Here is a 20,569-nt window from a genome sequence, read left to right on the forward strand (position 1 = left end):
TCTCTGGACCATGGCTGAGGTGAGTATATTGAACTTTTCTTTTCAGGTATCCGTGGATTCTACATGGAGAAGAGGACCGATGTCGGCGTGTGAACATAGGTAAGTATGTGTGTGTCGACGTATGAAATAAAGTTTTACTGTCGACGGTGTGTGTGTCCTGTTTTTATTTGGGTATTTTTTCCCCAGTAGTACTACAGGTACCAGCGGGCCCGTTTTTCTCCCGCATGCTGGTACTTGTGGTTCTCCAAGTACTAGCTTGCGGGGGAGGCTTGCTGGGACTTGTAGTACTAATGGAAAAAACAATATCTTTCTATTATCACAAAAGGCTATCAGCCCTCCCATCCGCAGCCCATTGGATGGGGGGGGACAGCCTCGGGCTTCACCCCTGGCCCTTGGGTGGCTGGTGGGGGGGGACCCCTTGATTGAAGGGGTCCCCACTCCCCCAGGGTACCCCGGCCAGGGGTGACTAGTTGGATATTTAATGCCACGGCCGCAGGGCACGGCATAAAAGTGACCCCCGGCTGTGGCATTATCTGTCCAGCTAGTGGAGCCCTATGCTGGTGTTAAAAATACGGGGGACCCCTACTCTTTTTGTCCCCCGTATTTTTGGCACCAGCACCAGGCGCAGAGCCCGGTGCTGGTTTTAAAAATACGGGGGATCCCCTGTCAATTTTTCCCCCGCATTTTTAGAACCAGGACCAGCTCAATGAGCCCGAGGCTGGTTATGCTTTGGAGGGGGGACCCCACACCATTTTTTTTTATGATTTTACCGTTCCAGCATTAAAAAAAAAAAAAAAAAATATTTTAAAAAATATATAAATAATATTTGTGCCTCCCAAAAAAAAAAACAAAGTACCTAATCCCTTCTAATATAAATAGATCTGCTATTCCCAAAAAAAAAAACACCAAAAAAAACATGTTTAAATTTTTTTTATATGTTTTCACCCTCCAAAGTGTGGCGGATTGAAAATGACGAATTTGCTGTCTAAAAGCACTGCTGTCGAATTTCCAAACTTGAATTGAATATGCTTTGGTCGAATTGCAGCACTTGTATCATTGCAGAAAAGTCGAATTTGCAAAAATTCGAATTTCAAAAAGTCGAATTTTGAAAGTCCGTTTTTTGGTCGGAAAGCACTGGATTGCATAGGCGATTTTTTTTTTTGGTCGAAAATGACCCGAAATTCGACAATTTCGGGAATTCGACCGCAATTGCATATACCCCATAACCTCAGAACTGCACAGAGCAAGAACTATTATTCACAAGTAATTAGGAATGTGTTCATCATGAACAAGTCCACAATTACCATCTGAAGGTTACACAATTATTTCAAGTCTACACAACTGATATTTGAGAAAAAAACCTTTAACAGAAAACACCCCTGAAGAAGTCACTATTGATGAAACACGTTGGTTGACACGCAATTTGGATTTAGAGTGAATTGGAGTGGATAAGAACAAGCCCACCCATGCAAGGGTGACAACAAGTGCAAAACGCTTGTCTTATGATTATACAGATATGTACTTGTGATAAGATTTTACTCTGTTTTACTTGAAGTTCTAGATTCAAATTTCATTTTGTTTCTGAATCTTATATGAATTGTATTTGGTGAGCTCAGGTCTACTGTATAGCAGAAAATATTTCATACCTGCATCATCTAACAAAATGCATATAAATTAGGCACTCCACAAAAAATAATAATAATTATATTATATACATACATACATATATACACATTTATATAAAATCACTAATAATAAATTTCTGCTTGTTACTTTTAATAACATTATCGTGTTGTGTGTAATAACTCTCTACATGTGATATTTGTCATGGATAGCCTTGTGTTAGAAACACCCAACTGAGAACAGGGCTGATGGCGGAGGAGGGTGTAGGATAAGAGATTGCTGTAGTGACTGAGCAATGAGAATATGTGACTTCTGTAGTAAGTGTTTATTACTCACCTGTGCTGATATCTGTAGGGATCTCCTCCTCCTTACACTGCTGATCACCCCTCACATACGTCTCTTCTTCTCCCTCTATATCTTCTGCCTTTATATCAGTCACATACGTCTCTTCTTCTCCCTCTATATCTTCTGCCTTTATATCAGTCACATACGTCTCTTCTTCTCCCTCTATATCTTCTGCCTTCATATCAGTCACATACTTCTCTTCTTCTCCCTCTATATCTTCTGCCTTTATATCAGTCACATATGTCTCTTCTTCTCCCTCTATATCTTCTGCCTTTATATCAGTCACATACGTCTCTTTTTCTCCCTCTATATCTTCTGCCTTTATATCAGTCACATACGTCTCTTCTTCTCCCTCTATATCTTCTGCCTTCATATCAGTCACATGCGTCTCTTCTTCTCCCTCTATATCTTCTGCCTTTATAGTAGTCACATACGTCTCTTCTTCTCCCTCTATATCTTCTGCCTTTATATCCATCACATACGTCTCTTCTTCTTCCTCTATATCTTCTGCCTTAATATCAGACAGACGTTCTACCTAAATAACCAGAAAAAAAAAGGATTTATGGTAAGAACTTACCGTTGTTAAATCTCTTTCTGCGCGGTACACTGGGCTCCACAAGGATAAATTCGGGTGTAGAGTAGGATCTTGATCCGGGGCACCAACAGGCTCAAAACTTTTGACTGTTCCCAAGATGCACTGCGCTGCCTCCTCTATAACCCCGCCTCCGTGCACAGGAGCTCAGTTTTGTTAACCAGCCCAATGTAGTAGCAGGTATCAGAGACGACAATCGCTCGTAGCCAAGTACACCGCAAACTCACCACAGGAAAGGGTGTCAGCGTCTATGCCAATACCAACCCAAAGAAGCGAAGTGTGTCAGGGTGGGCGCCTTGTGGAGCCCAGTGTACCTCGCAGAAACAGATTTAACAACGGTAAGTTCTTACCATAAATCTTGTTTTCTGCTGCGGGGTACACTGGGCTCCACAAGGATTAACATCGGGGATGTCCTAAAGCAGTTCCTTATGGGAGGGGAAGCACTGTAGCGGACACAACAACCCGGTGTCCAAAGGAAGCATCCTGGGAAGCAGCGGTATCGAAGGCATAGAACCTTATAAACGTGTTCCAGCGGACCACATTGCCGCCTTGCACAACTGTTCAAGGGTTGCACCATGGTGGGCCGCCCAAGAAGGTCCGACCGACCGAGTAGAATGGGCTTTAATGGTAGCAGGAACCGGACGACCAGCCTGTACATAACCATGTACAATCACCATTCTAATCCACCTGGCCAAAGTCTGCTTGGAAGCAGGCCTGCCACGTTTGTGAAAACCAAACAACACAAAAAGAGAATCAGATTTCCTAAAAGAGGCAGTTCTCTTCACATAGATACGGAGAGCCCGTACCACATCCAAAGACCGCTCTTTGGAAGACAACTCAGGAGAATTAAAAGCCGGAACCACAATCTCCTGGTTAAGGTGGAAGGAAGACACCACCATAGGCAAATAACCCGGCCGCATTCTAAGAACCGCCCGGTCACGGTGAAAAATGAAATAGGGAGACTTACAGGATAAGGCACCCAAGTCCAATACCCTTCTATCTGAAACAATCGCCAGCAAGAAGAGGACCTTAAGGGACAGCCACTTAAGGTCAGCAGAGGCAGGAGGCTCAAACGGAGACTCTTGCAAGGCCTCCAAAACCACCGACAAGTCCCAAGGGGCCACAGGTGGCACATATGGAGGCTGAATCCGCAGCACACCCTGAGTGAATGTATGGACATCAGGTAGGGTAGCTATCTTTCTCTGACACCAAACCAACAAAGCAGAGATGTGAACCTTGAGGGATGGCAGAGATGTGAACCTTGAGGGAGGCCAGACGCAGGCCTAAGTCCAGGCCCTGTTGTAGAAAGGCCAATAGTTTGGCCGTACTCAACTTGAAAACGTCATGATTATGAGACGCACACCATGTGAAATAAGCATTCCAGACTCTATGGTAGATCCGAGCAGAAGCCGGCTTACGGGCCTTCAACACAGTTTGAATGACCACCTCAGAGAAACCCTTGGCCGTCAGGATGGAAGCTTCAAGAGCCACGCCGTCAAAGCCAGAAGGGCCAAATCCTGGTAAACACAAAGGCCCTGAACGAGGAGGTCTGGTCATTGTGGAAGTAGAAGGGGATGATCCCACGAGAGACCCAGTAGATCGGAGAACCAGTGCCATCTGGCCACGCTAGAGCAACCAGAAGTAGGTTTCCGCCTTCTTGCTTGAACTTCCGTATTACTCTGGGCAGGAGTGACACCGGAGGGAACACATACGGTATCTGAAAGCTCCATGGAATTGCCAGAACGTCCACGAACGCAGCTTGAGTATCCCTTGTCCTTGCTCCGAAGACTGGACCCTTGTGATTGTGTCGAGATGCCATCAGGTCCACATCTGGAAGGCCCCACTTGTCCACGAGGAGTTGAAACACTTCTGGATGGAGGCTCCACTCTCTGGCATCTACGTCCTGATGAATGAGAAAGTCCGCTTCCCAGTTTAGGACCCCCGGAATGAACACTGCTGATATGGCTGGCAGATGACGTTCCACCCACTGAAGAATCTGTGATACTTCCCTCAATGCCATGCGGCTTTGAGTGCCGCCCTGATTGCTGTACGCCACCATAGTGGCATTGTCCGATTCTACTTGAACAGGTCTGTTCTGTATTGAACACTGCCCGCAGTTCCAGAATATTTATCGGGAGTAGAGACTCCTCCTTGGTCCACCGACCCTGAAGAGAGTGCTGTTCCAACACTACTCCCCAACCTCTTAGACTGGCATCCGTCGTCAGCAGGACCCAGTTGGATATCCAGAAGGGACGGCCCCTGCACAACCGTTGGTCCTGGCGCCACCAGCATAGTGACAGGCGGACCCCCAGAGACAAGGAGATCATGTGAAACCTGATACGGTGAGGCAAGCCATCCCACTTGGACAGAATCAAATTCTGCAGAGGGCGAGAATGGAATTGAGCATACTCCACCATGTCGAAAGCCGACACCATGAGACCTAGCACTTGCATTGCCGAATGAATCAACACTTGCGGACGAGATAGGAAGCATTGAATCCTGTCCTGAAGTTTCAGGACTTTCTCCTTAGACAGGAACAACTGCTGGTTGTGAGTGTCCAATAACGCTCCCAGGTGTACCATGCTCCGAGCAGGAACCAGGGAGGATTTCTTCAAGTTGATCAGCCACCCATGGGCTTTCATGCACTGGACCGTCAGATCGAGATGACACAAGAGAAGATCTGGGGAATTCGCCAGGATCAACAATTCATCCAGATACAGTAGGATCCTGACCCCTTGACGGCGGAGTGAAGCAGTCATGACCGCCATATCTTTGGTGAAAACTCGGAGAGCCGTTGTCAAACCAAAGGGTAACGCCCGAAATTGGTAACGTAGGTTGCACACCGCAAACCTCAGGTACTGCTGATGAGATACCGCAATAGGAATATGCAGGAAGGCATCCTGTATGTCCAGGGAGACCATAAAGCCCCCAGGCTCCAAGGCCAGAACAACAGAGCGCAGAGTTTCCATACGAAACTTGGGAGACCCGCACATGCTTGTTCAAGGACTTCAGATTGAGAATGGGCCGTGAGGAACGTCCAGTTTCGGGACTAGGAACAGCAATGAATAGTACCCGTTGCCTCTTTGATCTAGAGGCACCTGTACCACCACCCCGGTGGACAGGAGGGAGTGCACCACCAAATGCAAAGTGTTTGCTTTTGCCGAATCCAGAGGCACATCTGTCAAACAAAATCGATGAGGGGGACGATTCTTGAAGGGTATGGCGTAACCTCGAGCGACGACTTCCCTTACCCAGTTATCCGAAGTGGTCTGCAACCATTCCTGGGCAAAACCTGGAAGTCGGCCCCCCACCTTGGGATCCCCCAGTGGGAGGCATGCCCCGTTATGTGGCAGGCTTGTCAGTTTTGGAAGCAGGCTGATGGGCGGCCCAGGCACGATTCGGTCTGGGCTTGGCAGGTCTGGAAGCACGAGCTTGCTTTGGGCACGCCTGACCTTTTGCTTTTCCTGGAGGACGAAAGGGCAGAGGGAAAGTACTTTTAGCCTTCTGTGCGGAAGGAGACGTACTAGGTAGGCAAGCAGTTTTAGCCAGATCAGCCACAATCTTATTGAGGTCTTCTCCGGAGAGAATGTCTCCCTTGAAAGGAAGCACCTGCAGGGTTTTCTTGGAAACCACATCCACCGAACAGAATCTCAACCAAAGGATACGTCTGGCCAAGACAGACGTAATAGCAGCCTTGGTCTCGAGCACCCCGGCATCGGAGCCCGCCTCCTTAAGGTACAGAGAAGCCGTGGTAATATACGAGAGACATTGTCGAGCATGCTCAGACGCATTGGAAGGCAGATCTGCCTCAAACTCCTGAGCCCACGCCTCAACAGCTTCAGCAGCCCAAGTTGCTGCAATTGATGGCCTATGCACAGCCCCTGCTAGGGTATAAATTGCTTTTAAACAACCCTCCACACGTCTATCCGTCGGTTCCTTCAGGGAGGTGACGGTAGTTACTTGTAGAGCAGAGGAACAACCATTTCCTCCATTACGTCTGCGGCCTCACTACCACGCAGTGTGGGAGAAGCCCCAGCGTCGTTGCCACATGTAGCAGACATAAAAGCGTGCACAATATCGGGAAACCTGGTACAAGGTGTAGCAGCAATATACCCAGCAAGAACACCCGGTGATGTGACTATGACAGCACAAACCGGGAGTTCAAGAGATATAAATCAATATGGTGACTATAAATCACAAGGAAAAATACACAGCAAGTATATCTTGTGATACAATCCTATATTATACAGAAAGAAATCTGATACACTTAGTCCCTCAGGTATAGCAATATAGGAATAGCCCGCTGAGTGAAAATAAGAATTTACTCACCGGTAATTCTATTTCTCGTAGTCCGTAGTGGATGCTGGGAACTCCGTAAGGACCATGGGGAATAGCGGCTCCGCAGGAGACTGGGCACAAAAGTAAAGCTTTAGGACTACCTGGTGTGCACTGGCTCCTCCCCCTATGACCCTCCTCCAAGCCTCAGTTAGGATACTGTGCCCGGACGAGCGTACACAATAAGGAAGGATTTATGAATCCCGGGTAAGACTCATACCAGCCACACCAATCACACCGTACAACTTGTGATCTGAACCCAGTTAACAGTATGATAACAGAGGAGCCTCTCGAAGGATGGCTCACTACAATAATAACCCGATTAGTTAACAATAACTATGTACAAGTATTGCAGATAATCCGCACTTGGGATGGGCGCCCAGCATCCACTACGGACTACGAGAAATAGAATTACCGGTGAGTAAATTCTTATTTTCTCTAACGTCCTAGTGGATGCTGGGAACTCCGTAAGGACCATGGGGATTATACCAAAGCTCCCAAAACGGGCGGGAGAGTGCGGATGACTCTGCAGCACCGAATGAGAGAACTCCAGGTCCTCCTCAGCCAGGGTATCAAATTTGTAGAATTTAGCAAACGTGTTTGCCCCTAACCAAGTAGCAGCTCGGCAAAGTTGTAAAGCCGAGACCCCTCGGGCAGCTGCCCAAGATGAGCCCCCTTCCTTGTGGAATGGGCTTTTACAGATTTTGGCTGTGGCAGGCCTGCCACAGAATGTGCAAGCTGAATTGTATTACAAATCCAACGAGCAATAGTCTGCTTAGAAGCAGGAGCACCCAGCTTGTTGGGTGCATACAGGATAAACAGCGAGTCAGATTTTCTGACTCCAGCCGTCCTGGAAACATAAATTTTCAGGGCCCTGACTACGTCCAACAACTTGGAGTCCTCCAAGTCACTAGTAGCCGCAGGTACCACAATAGGTTGGTTCAGATGAAACGCTGAAACCACCTTAGGGAGAAAATGAGGACAAGTCCTCAATTCCGCCCTGTCTGAATGGAAGATCAGATAAGGGCTTTTACAGGATAAAGCCGCCAATTCTGACCCGCGCCTGACCGAGGCCAGGGCCAACAGCATGACCACTTTCCATGTGAGACATTTTAACTCCACAGATTCAAGTGGTTCAAACCAATGTGACTTTAGGAACCCCAAAACTACATTGAGATCCCAAAGTGCCACTGGAGGCACAAAAGGAGGTTGTATATGCAGTACCCCTTTTACAAACGTCTGAACTTCAGAAACTGAAGCTAGTTCTTTCTGGAAGAAAATCGACAGGGCCGAAATTTGAACCTTAATGGACCCCAATTTTAGGCCCATAGACACTCCTGTTTGCAGTAAATGCAGGAATCGACCTAGTTGAAATTCCTCCCTCGGGGCCTTACTGGCCTTGCACCCCGCAACATATTTTCGCCACATGCGGTGATAATGCTTTGCGGTTACATCCTTCCTGGCTTTGATCAGGGTAGGGATGACTTCTTCTGGAATGCCCCTTTTCCTTCAGGATCCGGCGTTCAACCGCCCTGCCGTCAAACGCAGCCGCGGTAAGTCTTGTAATAGACAGGGTCCTTGCTGGATCAGGTCCCTTCTTAGAGGTAGAGGTCACGGGTCCTCCGTGAGCATCTCTTGAAGTTCCGAGTACCAAGTCCTTCTTGGTCAATCCGGAGCCACGAGTATAATTCTTACTCCCCTCCGTCTTATAATTCTCAGTACTTTTGATCTGAGAGGAAAAAAGAGGGAACACATACACTGACTGGTACACCCACGGTGTTACCAGAGCGTCCACAATTATCGCCTGAGGGTCCCTTGACCTGGCGCAATAACTGTCCAATTTTTTTTTGTTTAGGCGGGACGCCATCATGTCCACCTTTAGTTTCTCCAACGGTTTACAATCATGTGGAAGACTTCTGGGTGAGGTCCCCACTTTCCCGGGTGGAGGTCGTGCCTGCTGAGGAAGTCTGCTTCCCAGTTGTCCACTCCCGGAATGAATACTGCTGACAATGCTATCACATGATTTTCCGCCCAGCGAAAAATCCTTGCAGCTTCTGCCATTGCTCTCCTGCTTCTTGTGCCGCCCTGTCTGTTTACGTGGGCGACTGCCGTGACGCTGTCCGACTGGATCAGCACCGGCTGACCTTGAAGCAGAGGTCTTGCTTGGCTTAGGGCATTGTAAATGGCCCTTAGCTCCAGGATATTTAAGTGAAGTGATGTCTCCAGGCTTGACCATAAGCCCTGGAAATTTCTTCCCTGTGTGACTGCTCCCCAGCCTCGCAGGCTGGCATCCGTGGTCACCAGGACCCAGTCCTGAATGCCGAATCTGCGGCCCTCTAGAAGATGAGCACTCTGCAACCACCACAGGAGAGACACCCTTGTCCTTGGTGACAGGGTTATCCGCTGATGCATCTGAAGATGCGATCCGGACCATTTGTCCAGCAGGTCCCACTGGAAAGTTCTTGCGTGGAATCTGCCGAATGGAATTGCTTCGTAGGAAGCCACCATTTTTCCCAGGACCCTTGTGCACTGATGCACTTACACTTGGCCTGGTTTTAGGAGGTTTCTGACTAGTTCGGATAACCCCCTGGCTTTCTCCTCCGGGAGAAACACCTTTTTCTGGACTGTGTCCAGGATCATCCCTAGGAATAGAAGACGTGTCGTCGGGATCAGCTGCGATTTTGGAATACTGAGAATCCAACCATGCTGCTGCAACACTACCTGAGATAGTGCTACCCCGACTTCCAACTGTTCCCTGGATCTTGCCCTTATCAGGAGATCGTCCAAGTAAGGGATAACTAAAAACTCCCTTCCTTTCGAAGGAGTATCATCATTTCGGCCATTACCTTGGTAAAGACCCGGGGTGCCGTGGACAATCCAAACGGCAGCGTCTGAAACTGATAGTGACAGTTCTGTACCACAAACCTGAGGTACCCTTGGTGAAAAGGGTAAATTGGGACATGGAGGTAAGCCTCCTTGATGTCCAGAGACACCATATAATTCCCTTCTTCCAGGTTCGCAATCACCGCTCTGAGTGACTCCATCTTGAATTTGAACCTTTGTATGTAAGTGTTCAAGGATTTCAGATTTAAAATAGGTCTCACCGAGCCGTCCGGCTTCGGTACCACAAACAGCGTGGAATAATACCCCTCTCCTTGTTGTAGGAGGGGTACCTTGATTATCACCTGCTGGGTGAAGGATCCAGGGGTCCACCTGTGAGTGAGCCCACTGCACGCTGAAATTTTTGAGACGGGCCCCCACCGTGCCTGAATCCGCTTGTAAAGTCCCAGCGTCATGCTGAGGACTTGGCAGAAACGGGAGAGGCTTCTGTTCCTGGGAACTGGCTGTTTGCTGCAGCCGTTTTCCTCACCCTCTGCCACGGGGCAGAAATGAGGAGCCTTTTGCCCGCTTGCCCTTATGGGGCCGAAAGGACTGCGCCTGATAATACGGCGTTTTCTTATGTTGAGAGGCTACCTGGGGTAAAAATGTGGATTTCCCAGCCATTGCCGTGGCCACCAGGTCTGTTAGACCTACCCCAAATAACTCCTCCCTTTTATAAGGCAATGCTTCCATATGCCTTTTGGAATCAGCATCACCTGACCACTGCCTCGTCCATAATCTTCTGGCAGAAATGGACAGCGCACTTTTACTCTTGATGCCAGTCGGCAAATATCCCTCTGTGCATCACGCATATATAGAAATGCATCTTTTAAATGCTCTATAGTCAGTAATATACTGTCCCTATCTAGGGTATCAATATTGTCAGTCAGGGAATCCGACCAAGCCACCCCAGCACTGCACATCCAGGCTGAGGCGATTGCTGGTCGCAGTATAACACCTGTGTGAGTGTATATACATTTTAGGATATTTTTCTGCTTTTTTAAGGACGGCCGTATCCGGGGACGGTAGTGCCACCTGTTTAGACAAGCGTGTGAGCGCTTTATCCACCCTAGGGGGTGTTTCCCAACGTGCCCTATCCTCTAGCGGGAAGGGATATGATGCTAATAACTTTTTAGGAATTAACAGTTTTTATCGGGGGAAACCCACGCATCATCACACACTTCATTTTATTCCTCAGATGCAAGAAAAACTACAGGCAGCTTTTTCTCACCCAACCTAATACCCTTTTTAGTGGTAGTGGTATTATCAGAAATATGTAAAACATTTTCCATAGCCTCAATCATGTAACGTGTGGCCCTACTGGAAGTCACATTCATCTCTTAATCGTCGACACTGGAGTCAGTATCCGTGTCGGCGTCTGTATCTGCCATCTGAGGTAACGGGCGTTTTAGAGCCCCTGATGGCTTTTGAGACGCCTGGACAGGCACAGGCTGAGTAGCCGGCTGTCTCATGTCATCAATCTTTTGTAAAGAGCTGACACTGTCACGTAATTCCTTCCATAAGCTCAGCCACTCAGGTGTCGACTCCCTAGGGGGTGACATCTCCATTACAGGCAATTGCTCCGCCTCCACACCATTTTCCTCCTCATACATGTCGACACAACGTACCGACACACAGCACACACACAGGGAATGCTCTGATAGAGGACAGGACCCCACTAGCCCTTTGGGGAGACAGAGGGAGAGTATGCCAGCACACACCAGAGCGCTATATATATATACAGGGATAACCTTATGGAAGTGTTTTTCCCCTTATAGCTGCTGTTTTATTAATACTGCGCCTAATTAGTGCCCCCCTCTCTTTTTTAACCCTTTTCTGTAGCGTAGTAACTGCAGGGGAGAGCCAGGGAGCTTCCCTCAAACGGAGCTGTGAGGGAAAATGGCGCCAGTGTGCTGAGGAGATAGGCTCCGCCCCCTTCTCGGCGGCCTTTTCTCCCGTTTTTCTGTGGAATCTGGCAGGGGTTAAAATTCATCCATATAGCCCTGGGGCTATATGTGATATATTTTCGCCAGCCAAGGTGTTTTTATTGCTGCTCAGGGCGCCCCCCCCTAGCGCCCTGCACCCTCAGTGACCGAAGTGTGAAGTGTGCTGAGGAGCAATGGCGCACAGCTGCAGTGCTGTGCGCTACCTTGGTGAAGACAGGATGTCTTCTGCCGCCGATTTTCCGGACCTCTTCTTGCTTCTGGCTCTGTAAGGGGGCCGGCGGCGCGGCTCTGGGACCGGACTCCGAGGCTGGGCCTGTGTTCGGTCCCTCTGGAGCTAATGGTGTCCAGTAGCCTAAGAAGTCCAATCCACTCTGCACGCAGGTGAGTTCGCTTCTTCTCCCCTTAGTCCCTCGATGCAGTGAGCCTGTTGCCAGCAGGTCTCACTGAAAATAAAATAAGAATTTACTTACCGATAATTCTATTTCTCGGAGTCCGTAGTGGATGCTGGGGTTCCTGAAAGGACCATGGGGAATAGCGGCTCCGCAGGAGACAGGGCACAAAAAAGTAAAGCTTTACTAGGTCAGGTGGTGTGCACTGGCTCCTCCCCCTATGACCCTCCTCCAGACTCCAGTTAGGTACTGTGCCCGGACGAGCATACACAATAAGGGAGGCATTTTGAATCCCGGGTAAGACTCATACCAGCCACACCAATCACACCGTACAACTTGTGATCTAAACCCAGTTAACAGTATGACAACAGAAAGGGCCTCTTAAAGATGGCTCCTTAACAATAACCCGAATTAGTTAACAATAACTATGTACAAGTATTGCAGATAATCCGCACTTGGGATGGGCGCCCAGCATCCACTACGGACTCCGAGAAATAGAATTATCGGTAAGTAAATTCTTATTTTCTCTATCGTCCTAAGTGGATGCTGGGGTTCCTGAAAGGACCATGGGGATTATACCAAAGCTCCCAAACGGGCGGGAGAGTGCGGATGACTCTGCAGCACCGAATGAGAGAACTCCAGGTCCTCCTTTGCCAGGGTATCAAATTTGTAAAATTTTACAAACGTGTTCTCCCCCGACCACGTAGCTGCTCGGCAGAGTTGTAATGCCGAGACCCCTCGGGCAGCCGCCCAAGATGAGCCCACCTTCCTTGTGGAGTGGGCTTTTACAGTTTTAGGCTGTGGCAGGCCTGCCACAGAATGTGCAAGTTGAATTGTGTTACAAATCCAACGAGCAATCGACTGCTTAGAAGCAGGTGCGCCCAACTTGTTGGGTGCATACAATATAAACAGCGAGTCAGATTTTCTGACTCCAGCCGTCCTTGCAATGTATATTTTTAAGGCTCTGACAACGTCCAACAACTTGGAGTCCTCCAAGTCGCTAGTGGCCGCAGGCACCACAATAGGTTGGTTCAGATGAAATGCTGATACCACTTTAGGGAGAAAATGCGGACGAGTCCGCAGTTCTGCCCTATCCGAATGGAAGATTAGATAAGGACTTTTATAAGATAAAGCCGCCAATTCAGATACTCTCCTGGCAGAGGCCAGGGCTAGTAACATAGTCACTTTCAATGTGAGATATTTCAAATCCACCTTTTTCAATGGTTCAAACCAATGGGATTTGAGGAAATCTAAAACTACATTTAGATCCCACGGTGCCACCGGAGGCACCACAGGAGGCTGTATATGCAGTACTCCCTTGACAAAAGTCTGGACCTCAGAGACAGAGGCCAATTCTTTTTGGAAGAATATTGACAGGGCCGAAATTTGAACCTTAATGGATCCCAATTTGAGACCCATAGATAATCCTGATTGCAGGAAATGTAGGAAACGACCCAGTTGGAATTCCTCCGTCGGAACCCTCCGATCCTCGCACCACGCTACATATTTTCGCCAAATGCGGTGATAATGTTTCACGGTGACTTCCTTCCGTGCCTTAATCAAGGTAGGAATGACTTCTTCTGGAATGCCTTTCCCTTTTAGGATCTGGCGTTCAACCGCCATGCCGTCAAACGCAGCCGCGGTAAGTCTTGAAAAAGACAGGGACCCTGCTGTAGCAGGTCCCTTCTCAGAGGTAGAGGCCACGGTTCGTCCGTGAGCATCTCTTGAAGTTCCGGATACCAAGTCCTTCTCGGCCAATCCGGAACCACTAGTATTGTTCTTACTCTTCTTTGCCGTATGATCTTCAATACCTTTGGTATGAGCGGCAGAGGAGGAAACACATACACTGACTGGTACACCCAAGGAGTTACCAGTGCGTCCACAGCTATTGCCTGTGGATCTCTTGACCTGGCGCAATATTTGTCCAGTTTCTTGTTGAGGCGAGACGCCATCATGTCTACAATTGGTCTTTCCCAACGGTCTATTAACATGTTGAAGACTTCTGGATGTAGACCCCACTCTCCCGGATGAAGATCGTGTCTGCTGAGGAAGTCTGCTTCCCAGTTGTCCACGCCCGGGATGAACACTGCTGACAGTGCTATCACGTGATTCTCCGCCCAGCGAAGAATCTTGGCAGCTTCTGCCATTGCACTCCTGCTTCTTGTGCCGCCCTGCCTGTTTACATGGGCGACCGCCGTGATGTTGTCCGACTGAATCAACACCGGCTTTCCTTGCAGGAGAAGTTCCGCCTGGCTTAGAGCATTGTAGATTGCTCTTAGTTCCAGAATGTTTATGTGAAGAGACTTTTCCAGACTCGTCCATACTCCCTGGAAGTTTCTTCCTTGTGTGACTGCTCCCCAGCCTCTCAGGCTGGCGTCCGTGGTCACCAGGATCCAATCCTGAATGCCGAATCTGCGGCCTTCTAATAGGTGAGCCTTCTGCAACCACCACAGAAGTAACACCCTTGTCTTTGGTGACAGGGTTATTCGCAGGTGCATCTGCAGATGCGACCCTGACCATTTGTCCAACAGATCCCTTTGGAATATTCTTGCATGGAATCTGCCGAATGGAATTGCTTCGTAAGAAGCCACCATTTTTCCCAGGACTCTTGTGCATTGATGTACTGACACTTTTCCTGGTTTTAGGAGGTTCCTGACCAGATCGGATAACTCCTTGGCTTTTTCCTCTGGAAGGAAAACCTTTTTCTGAACCGTGTCCAGAATCATTCCTAGGAACAGCAGACGAGTTGTCGGGATTAAATGGGATTTTGGAATATTCAGAATCCACCCGTGTTGTCTTAGCACCTCTTGAGATAGTGCTAAAGCTGTCTCCAGCTGTTCTCTGGACCTTGCCCTTATTAGGAGATCGTCCAAGTATGGGATAACTAATACGCCTTTTCTTCGAAGAAGAATCATCATCTCGGCCATTACCTTGGTAAAGACCCGAGGCGCCGTGGACAATCCGAACGGCAGCGTCTGAAACTGATAGTGACAGTTTTGAACAATGAACCTGAGGTACCCCTGGTGTGCGGGGTAAATCGGAACGTGTAGATACGCATCCTTGATGTCCAAGGATACCATAAAGTCCCCTTCTTCCAGGTTCGCTATCACTGCTCTGAGTGACTCCATCTTGAACTTGAACTTTTTTATGTAGAGGTTCAAGGACTTCAGATTTAGAATAGGCCTTACCGAGCCATCCGGCTTCGGTACCACAAATAGAGTGGAATAATACCCCTTTCCTTGTTGTAATAGGGGTACTTTGACTATCACCTGCTGAGCGTACAGCTTGTGAATGGCTTCCAACACCCTCTCCCTTTCGGAAGAGACGGTTGGTAAGGCAGACTTCAGGAAAACGATGAGGAGGATCCGTCTCTAATTCCAACCTGTACCCCTGAGATATTATCTGCAGGATCCAGGGGTCTACCTGCGAGTGAGCCCACTGCGCGCTGTAATTTTTGAGACGGCCCCCCACTGTCCCCGAGTCCGCTTGAGAGGCCCCAGCGTCATGCTGAGGTTTTTGCAGGAGCCGGGGAGGGCTTCTGTTCCTGGGAAGGAGCTGCCTGTTGGTGTCTCTTCCCTCTTCCTCTGCCTCGTGGCAGGTACGACAAGCCCTTTGCTCTCTTATTTTTGTAGGAGCGAAAAGGCTGCGGTTGAAAGGTCGGTGCCTTTCTCTGTTGGGGAGTGACTTGAGGTAAAAAAGTGGATTTCCCGGCAGTAGCCGTGGCCACCAAGTCTGATAGACCAACTCCAAATAACTCCTCCCCTTTATACGGCAAAACCTCCATGTGACGTTTTGAATCCGCATCGCCTGTCCACTGTCGTGTCCATAAGGCTCTTCTGGCTGAAATGGACATAGCACTCACCCGAGATGCCAGTGTGCAAATATCCCTCTGTGCATCACGCATATAGATAAATGCATCCTTTATTTGTTCTAACGACAGTAAAACATTGTCCCTATCTAGGGTATCAATATTTTCAATCAGGGATTCTGACCAAACTACTCCAGCACTGCACATCCAGGCAGTTGCTATAGCTGGTCGTAGTATAACACCTGCATGTGTGTATATATTCTTTTGAATAACTTCCATCTTTCTATCTGATGGATCCTTAAGTGCGGCCGTCTCAGGAGAGGGTAACGCCACTTGTTTGGATAAGCGTGTGAGCGCCTTGTCCACCTTAGGGGGTGTTTCCCAGCGCGCCCTAACCTCTGGCGGGAAAGGGTATAATGCCAATAACTTTTTTGAAATTATCAACTTTTTATCAGGAGCAACCCACGCTTCATCACACACGTCATTTAATTCTTCTGATTCAGGAAAAACTGTTTGTAGTTTTTTCACACCATACATAATACCCTGTTTTACGGTATCTGTAGTATCAGCTAAATGTAACGTCTCCTTCATTGCCAAAATCATATAACGTGTGGCCCTACTGGAAAATACGTTTGAATTTCTACCGTCGTCACTGGAATCAGTGCCCGTGTCTGGGTCTGTGTCGACCGACTGAGGCAAAGGGCGTTTTACAGCCCCTGACGGTGTTTGAGGCGCCTGGACAGGCATTAATTGATTGTCCGGCCGCCTCATGTCCTCAACTGACTGTTTAAGGGAAGATAAACCATCACGTAATTCCACAAATAAAGGCATCCATTCTGGTGTCGACCCCCTGGGGGGTGACATCTGCATATTTGGCAATTGCTCCGCCTCCACACCAATATCGTCCTCATACATGTCGACACCACGTACCGACACACACCGCAAACTCACAGGGAATGCTCTAATGAAGACAGGACCCACTAGCCCTTTTGGGGAGACAGAGGGAGAGTCTGCCAGCACACACCACAAAGCGCTATATATACAAGGGATATCCTTATATTAAGTGCTCCCTTATAGCTGCTTTAATATATATATATATAGCCATTAATGTGCCCCCCCTCTCTGTTTTACCCTGTTTCTGTAGTGCAGTGCAGGGGAGAGACCTGGGAGCCGTTCTGACCAGCGGAGCTGTGACAGAAAATGGCGCCGTGTGCTGAGGAGATAGGCCCCGCCCCTTTTTCGGCGGGTTCTTCTCCCGCTATTTTTCCAGTCAGGCAGGGTTAAATATCTCCATATAGCCCCTATGGGCTATATGTGAGGTATTTTTAGCCTTGTATAAGGTTTATATTTGCCTCTCAGAGCGCCCCCCCCCAGCGCTCTGCACCCTCAGTGACTGCCCAGTGAAGTGTGCTGAGAGGAAAATGGCGCACAGCTGCAGTGCTGTGCGCTACCTTATGAAGACTGAGGAGTCTTCAGCCGCCGGTTTCCGGACCTCTTCACGCTTCAGCATCTGCAAGGGGGTCGGCGGCGCGGCTCCGGGACCGGACTCCACGGCTGGGCCTGTGTTCGATCCCTCTGGAGCTAATGGTGTCCAGTAGCCAAGCAGCAAATCCACTCTGCATGCAGGTGAGTTTACTACTTTCCCCCTAAGTCCCACGTTGCAGTGATCCTGTTGCCAGCAGGACTCACTGTAAAGAAAAAAACCTAAACTAAACTTTCTCTAAGCAGCTCTTTAGGAGAGCCACCTAGATTGCACCCTTCTCGTTCGGGCACAAAATCTAACTGGAGTCTGGAGGAGGGTCATAGGGGGAGGAGCCAGTGCACACCACCTGACCTAGTAAAGCTTTACTTTTTTGTGCCCTGTCTCCTGCGGAGCCGCTATTCCCCATGGTCCTTTCAGGAACCCCAGCATCCACTTAGGACGATAGAGAAAAAAAACTAAAACTAAACTTTCACTAAGAAGCTCAGGAGAGCCCCTAGTGTGCACCTTTCTCGGCCGGGCACAAAAATCTAACTGAGGCTTGGAGGAGGGTCATAGGGGGAGGAGCCAGTGCACACCAGGTAGTCCTAAATCTTTACTTTTGTGCCCAGTCTCCTGCGGAGCCGCTATTCCCCATGGTCCTTACGGAGTTCCCAGCATCCACTAGGACATCAGAGAAATACCCTTTACTAGATCGCTGGATCGCGGTAAAGTGCGGCCAGAGAGACCCCTCACCTCCCCCGTACCTGCGGCCCCCACGATCCGGGAGGACGGCGGCGAGTGTGTGACTGATGCTGTGAAAGAACCGGAGCCTCCGCTGCAGTGACCCGGCAACCAGGGCGCGGGAGTATACAGCGCCGCTGGGGGTGATGGAGCTGCAGTCAGGGACGTCTGTGAGACGTTACCGGCTGCAGCCCTGTTACTCTGTCAGAAGAATCTTCAGTCTTTTCCTTTACAATAAAGCCATCAATAGGCTGCCTAATGCAGCACCCCTGTTATGTGCCTGCTTACTGCAAGACTCCAACTTACAGACTGAGCTCCTGTGCACGGAGGCGGGGCTATAGAGGCGGGGCTATAGAGGAGGCGGCGCTGTGCATCTTGGGAACAGTCAAAAGCTCTGAGCCTGTTGGTGCCTCGGATAAAGATCCTACTCTACACCCGATGTGAATCCTTGTGGAGCCCAGTGTACCCCGCAGCAGAAAATACAATGGCATTTACATAGTGATTAAACTGAGGTGAAACAGTATAATATCAGTGTATAAGACACACAGCTCCTCTACAGATCATATAGTGACAGTCACTTTGGTATATTGGGGAGACCCTAAATCCCACCTACCTGATCCTCCTGTGGGATCCTGTGATTCTCCTCTGTACAATCCTGGGAATACAGAGGACGGGGACATCTCTCTGGGGTATCTCTGTTACTGTGCCCATCTGTAAGAGACACACAGTGACTGAGTACAGTGTATATATGTGATTATCAGATGATGTGTGTATATAGGGGCCCCCATAACTGCTGTCCCCTGTACAATACATGACAGTCTCCTCTTACCCAGTGATGTGAGGGGCCGGTGATTCTCCATCATCACGTCCTTGTATAGACCCCTGTGTTCCTCTATATACTCCCCTTCCTGCATGGAGACATAGACAGTGACATCCTGACACCTTATAGGAACCTGACACACACAGTGATACAGTCATCACCCAGACACATCCCCCGGTGTTACTATATAATGTCCCATTCCCAGCAGTCACCCCTCCAGTCATCACCCAGACACGTCCCCTGGCGTTACTCTATAATGTCCCATTCCCAGCAGTCACCTCTCCAGTCATCACCCAGACACTTCCCCTGGTATTACTGTATAATGTCCCATTCCCAGCAGTCACCTCTCCAGTCATCACCCAGACACGTCCCCTGGTGTTACTGTATAATGCCCAATTCCCAGCAGTCACCTCTCCAGTCATCATCCAGACACATCCCACAGTGTTACTGTATAATGCCCCATTCCCAGCAGTCACCTCTCCAGTCATCACCCAGACACGTCCCCTGGTGTTACTGTATAATGCCCCATTCCCAGCATTCATCTCTCCAGTCATCACCCAGACATATCCCCTTATGTTACTGTATAATGCCTTATTCCCAGCAGTCACCTCCCCAGTCATCACCCAGACACATCCCCTGGTGTTACTGTATAATGTCCCATTCCCAGCAGTCACCTCTCCAGTCATCACCCAGACACGTCCCCTGGCGTTACTGTATAATGTCCCATTCCCAGCAGTCACCTCTCCAGTCATCACCCAGACACTTCCCCTGGTATTACTGTATAATGCCCCATTCCCAGCAGTCACCTCTACAGTCATCACCCAGACACATCCCCTGGTGTTACTGTATAATGCCCCATTCCCAGCAGTCACCTCTCCAGTCATCATCCAGACACGTCCCCTGGTGTTACTGTATAATGCCCCATTCCCAGCAGTCACCTCTCCAGTCATCACCAGACACGTCCCCTAGTGTTACTTTATAATGTCCCAATCCCAGCAGTTACCTCTCCAGTTATCACCCAGACACCTCCCCTGGTGTTACTGTATAATGCCCCATTCCCAGCAGTCACCTCTCCAGTCATCACCAGACACGTCCCCTAGTGTTACTGTATAATGTCCCAATCCCAGCAGTTACCTCTCCAGTTATCACCCAGACACGTCCCCTGGTGTAACTGTGTAATGCCCCATTCCCAGCAGTCACCTCTCCAGTCATCACCCAGACACGTCCCCTGGTGTTACTGTATAATGTCCCATTCCCAGCAGTCACCTCTCCAGTCATCACCCAGACACATTACCTGGTGTTACTGTATAATGTCCCATTCCCAGCAGTCACCTCTCCAGTCATCACCCAGACACATCCCCCGGTGTTACTGTATAATGCCCCATTCCCAGCAGTCACCGCTCCAGTCATCACCACACACATCCCCTGGTGTTACTGTATAATGCCCCATTCCCAGCAGTCACCTCTCCAGTCATCACCCAGACACATCCCCTGGTGTTACTGTATAATGCCCCATTCCCAGCAGTCACATCTCCAGTCATCACCCAGACACATCCCCTAGTGTTACTGAATAATGTCCCATTCCCAGCAGTCACCTCTCCAGTCATCACCCAGACACGTCCCCTGGT

The 20,569-nt window shown here is 49.1% G+C and overlaps 2 protein-coding genes across 2 annotated transcripts in view; one reads left to right on the forward strand and one right to left on the reverse strand.

Moving 5' to 3' along the window:
* The window catches only part of LOC134984132 (zinc finger protein ZFP2-like), a 237,785-nt gene that overhangs the window by 128,116 nt on the left and 89,100 nt on the right, over nt 1-20,569 (forward strand). The window lies entirely within an intron of this gene.
* The window catches only part of LOC134984131 (oocyte zinc finger protein XlCOF6-like), a 65,535-nt gene that overhangs the window by 42,372 nt on the left and 2,594 nt on the right, over nt 1-20,569 (reverse strand). Inside the window, exons 3-5 of the mRNA XM_063949754.1 lie at nt 18,951-19,029; nt 18,731-18,832; nt 1,960-2,499 (exon numbers count right to left, since the gene is read on the reverse strand). Coding sequence (XP_063805824.1) covers nt 1,960-2,499; nt 18,731-18,832; nt 18,951-18,984 — 676 coding nt within the window. The 5' untranslated portion in view covers nt 18,985-19,029. The remainder of the gene's footprint in view (nt 1-1,959; nt 2,500-18,730; nt 18,833-18,950; nt 19,030-20,569) is intronic.

This window comes from Pseudophryne corroboree (assembly GCF_028390025.1).
Source record: "Pseudophryne corroboree isolate aPseCor3 chromosome 3 unlocalized genomic scaffold, aPseCor3.hap2 SUPER_3_unloc_38, whole genome shotgun sequence".
In the NCBI taxonomy this organism is placed as follows: domain Eukaryota; kingdom Metazoa; phylum Chordata; class Amphibia; order Anura; family Myobatrachidae; genus Pseudophryne; species Pseudophryne corroboree.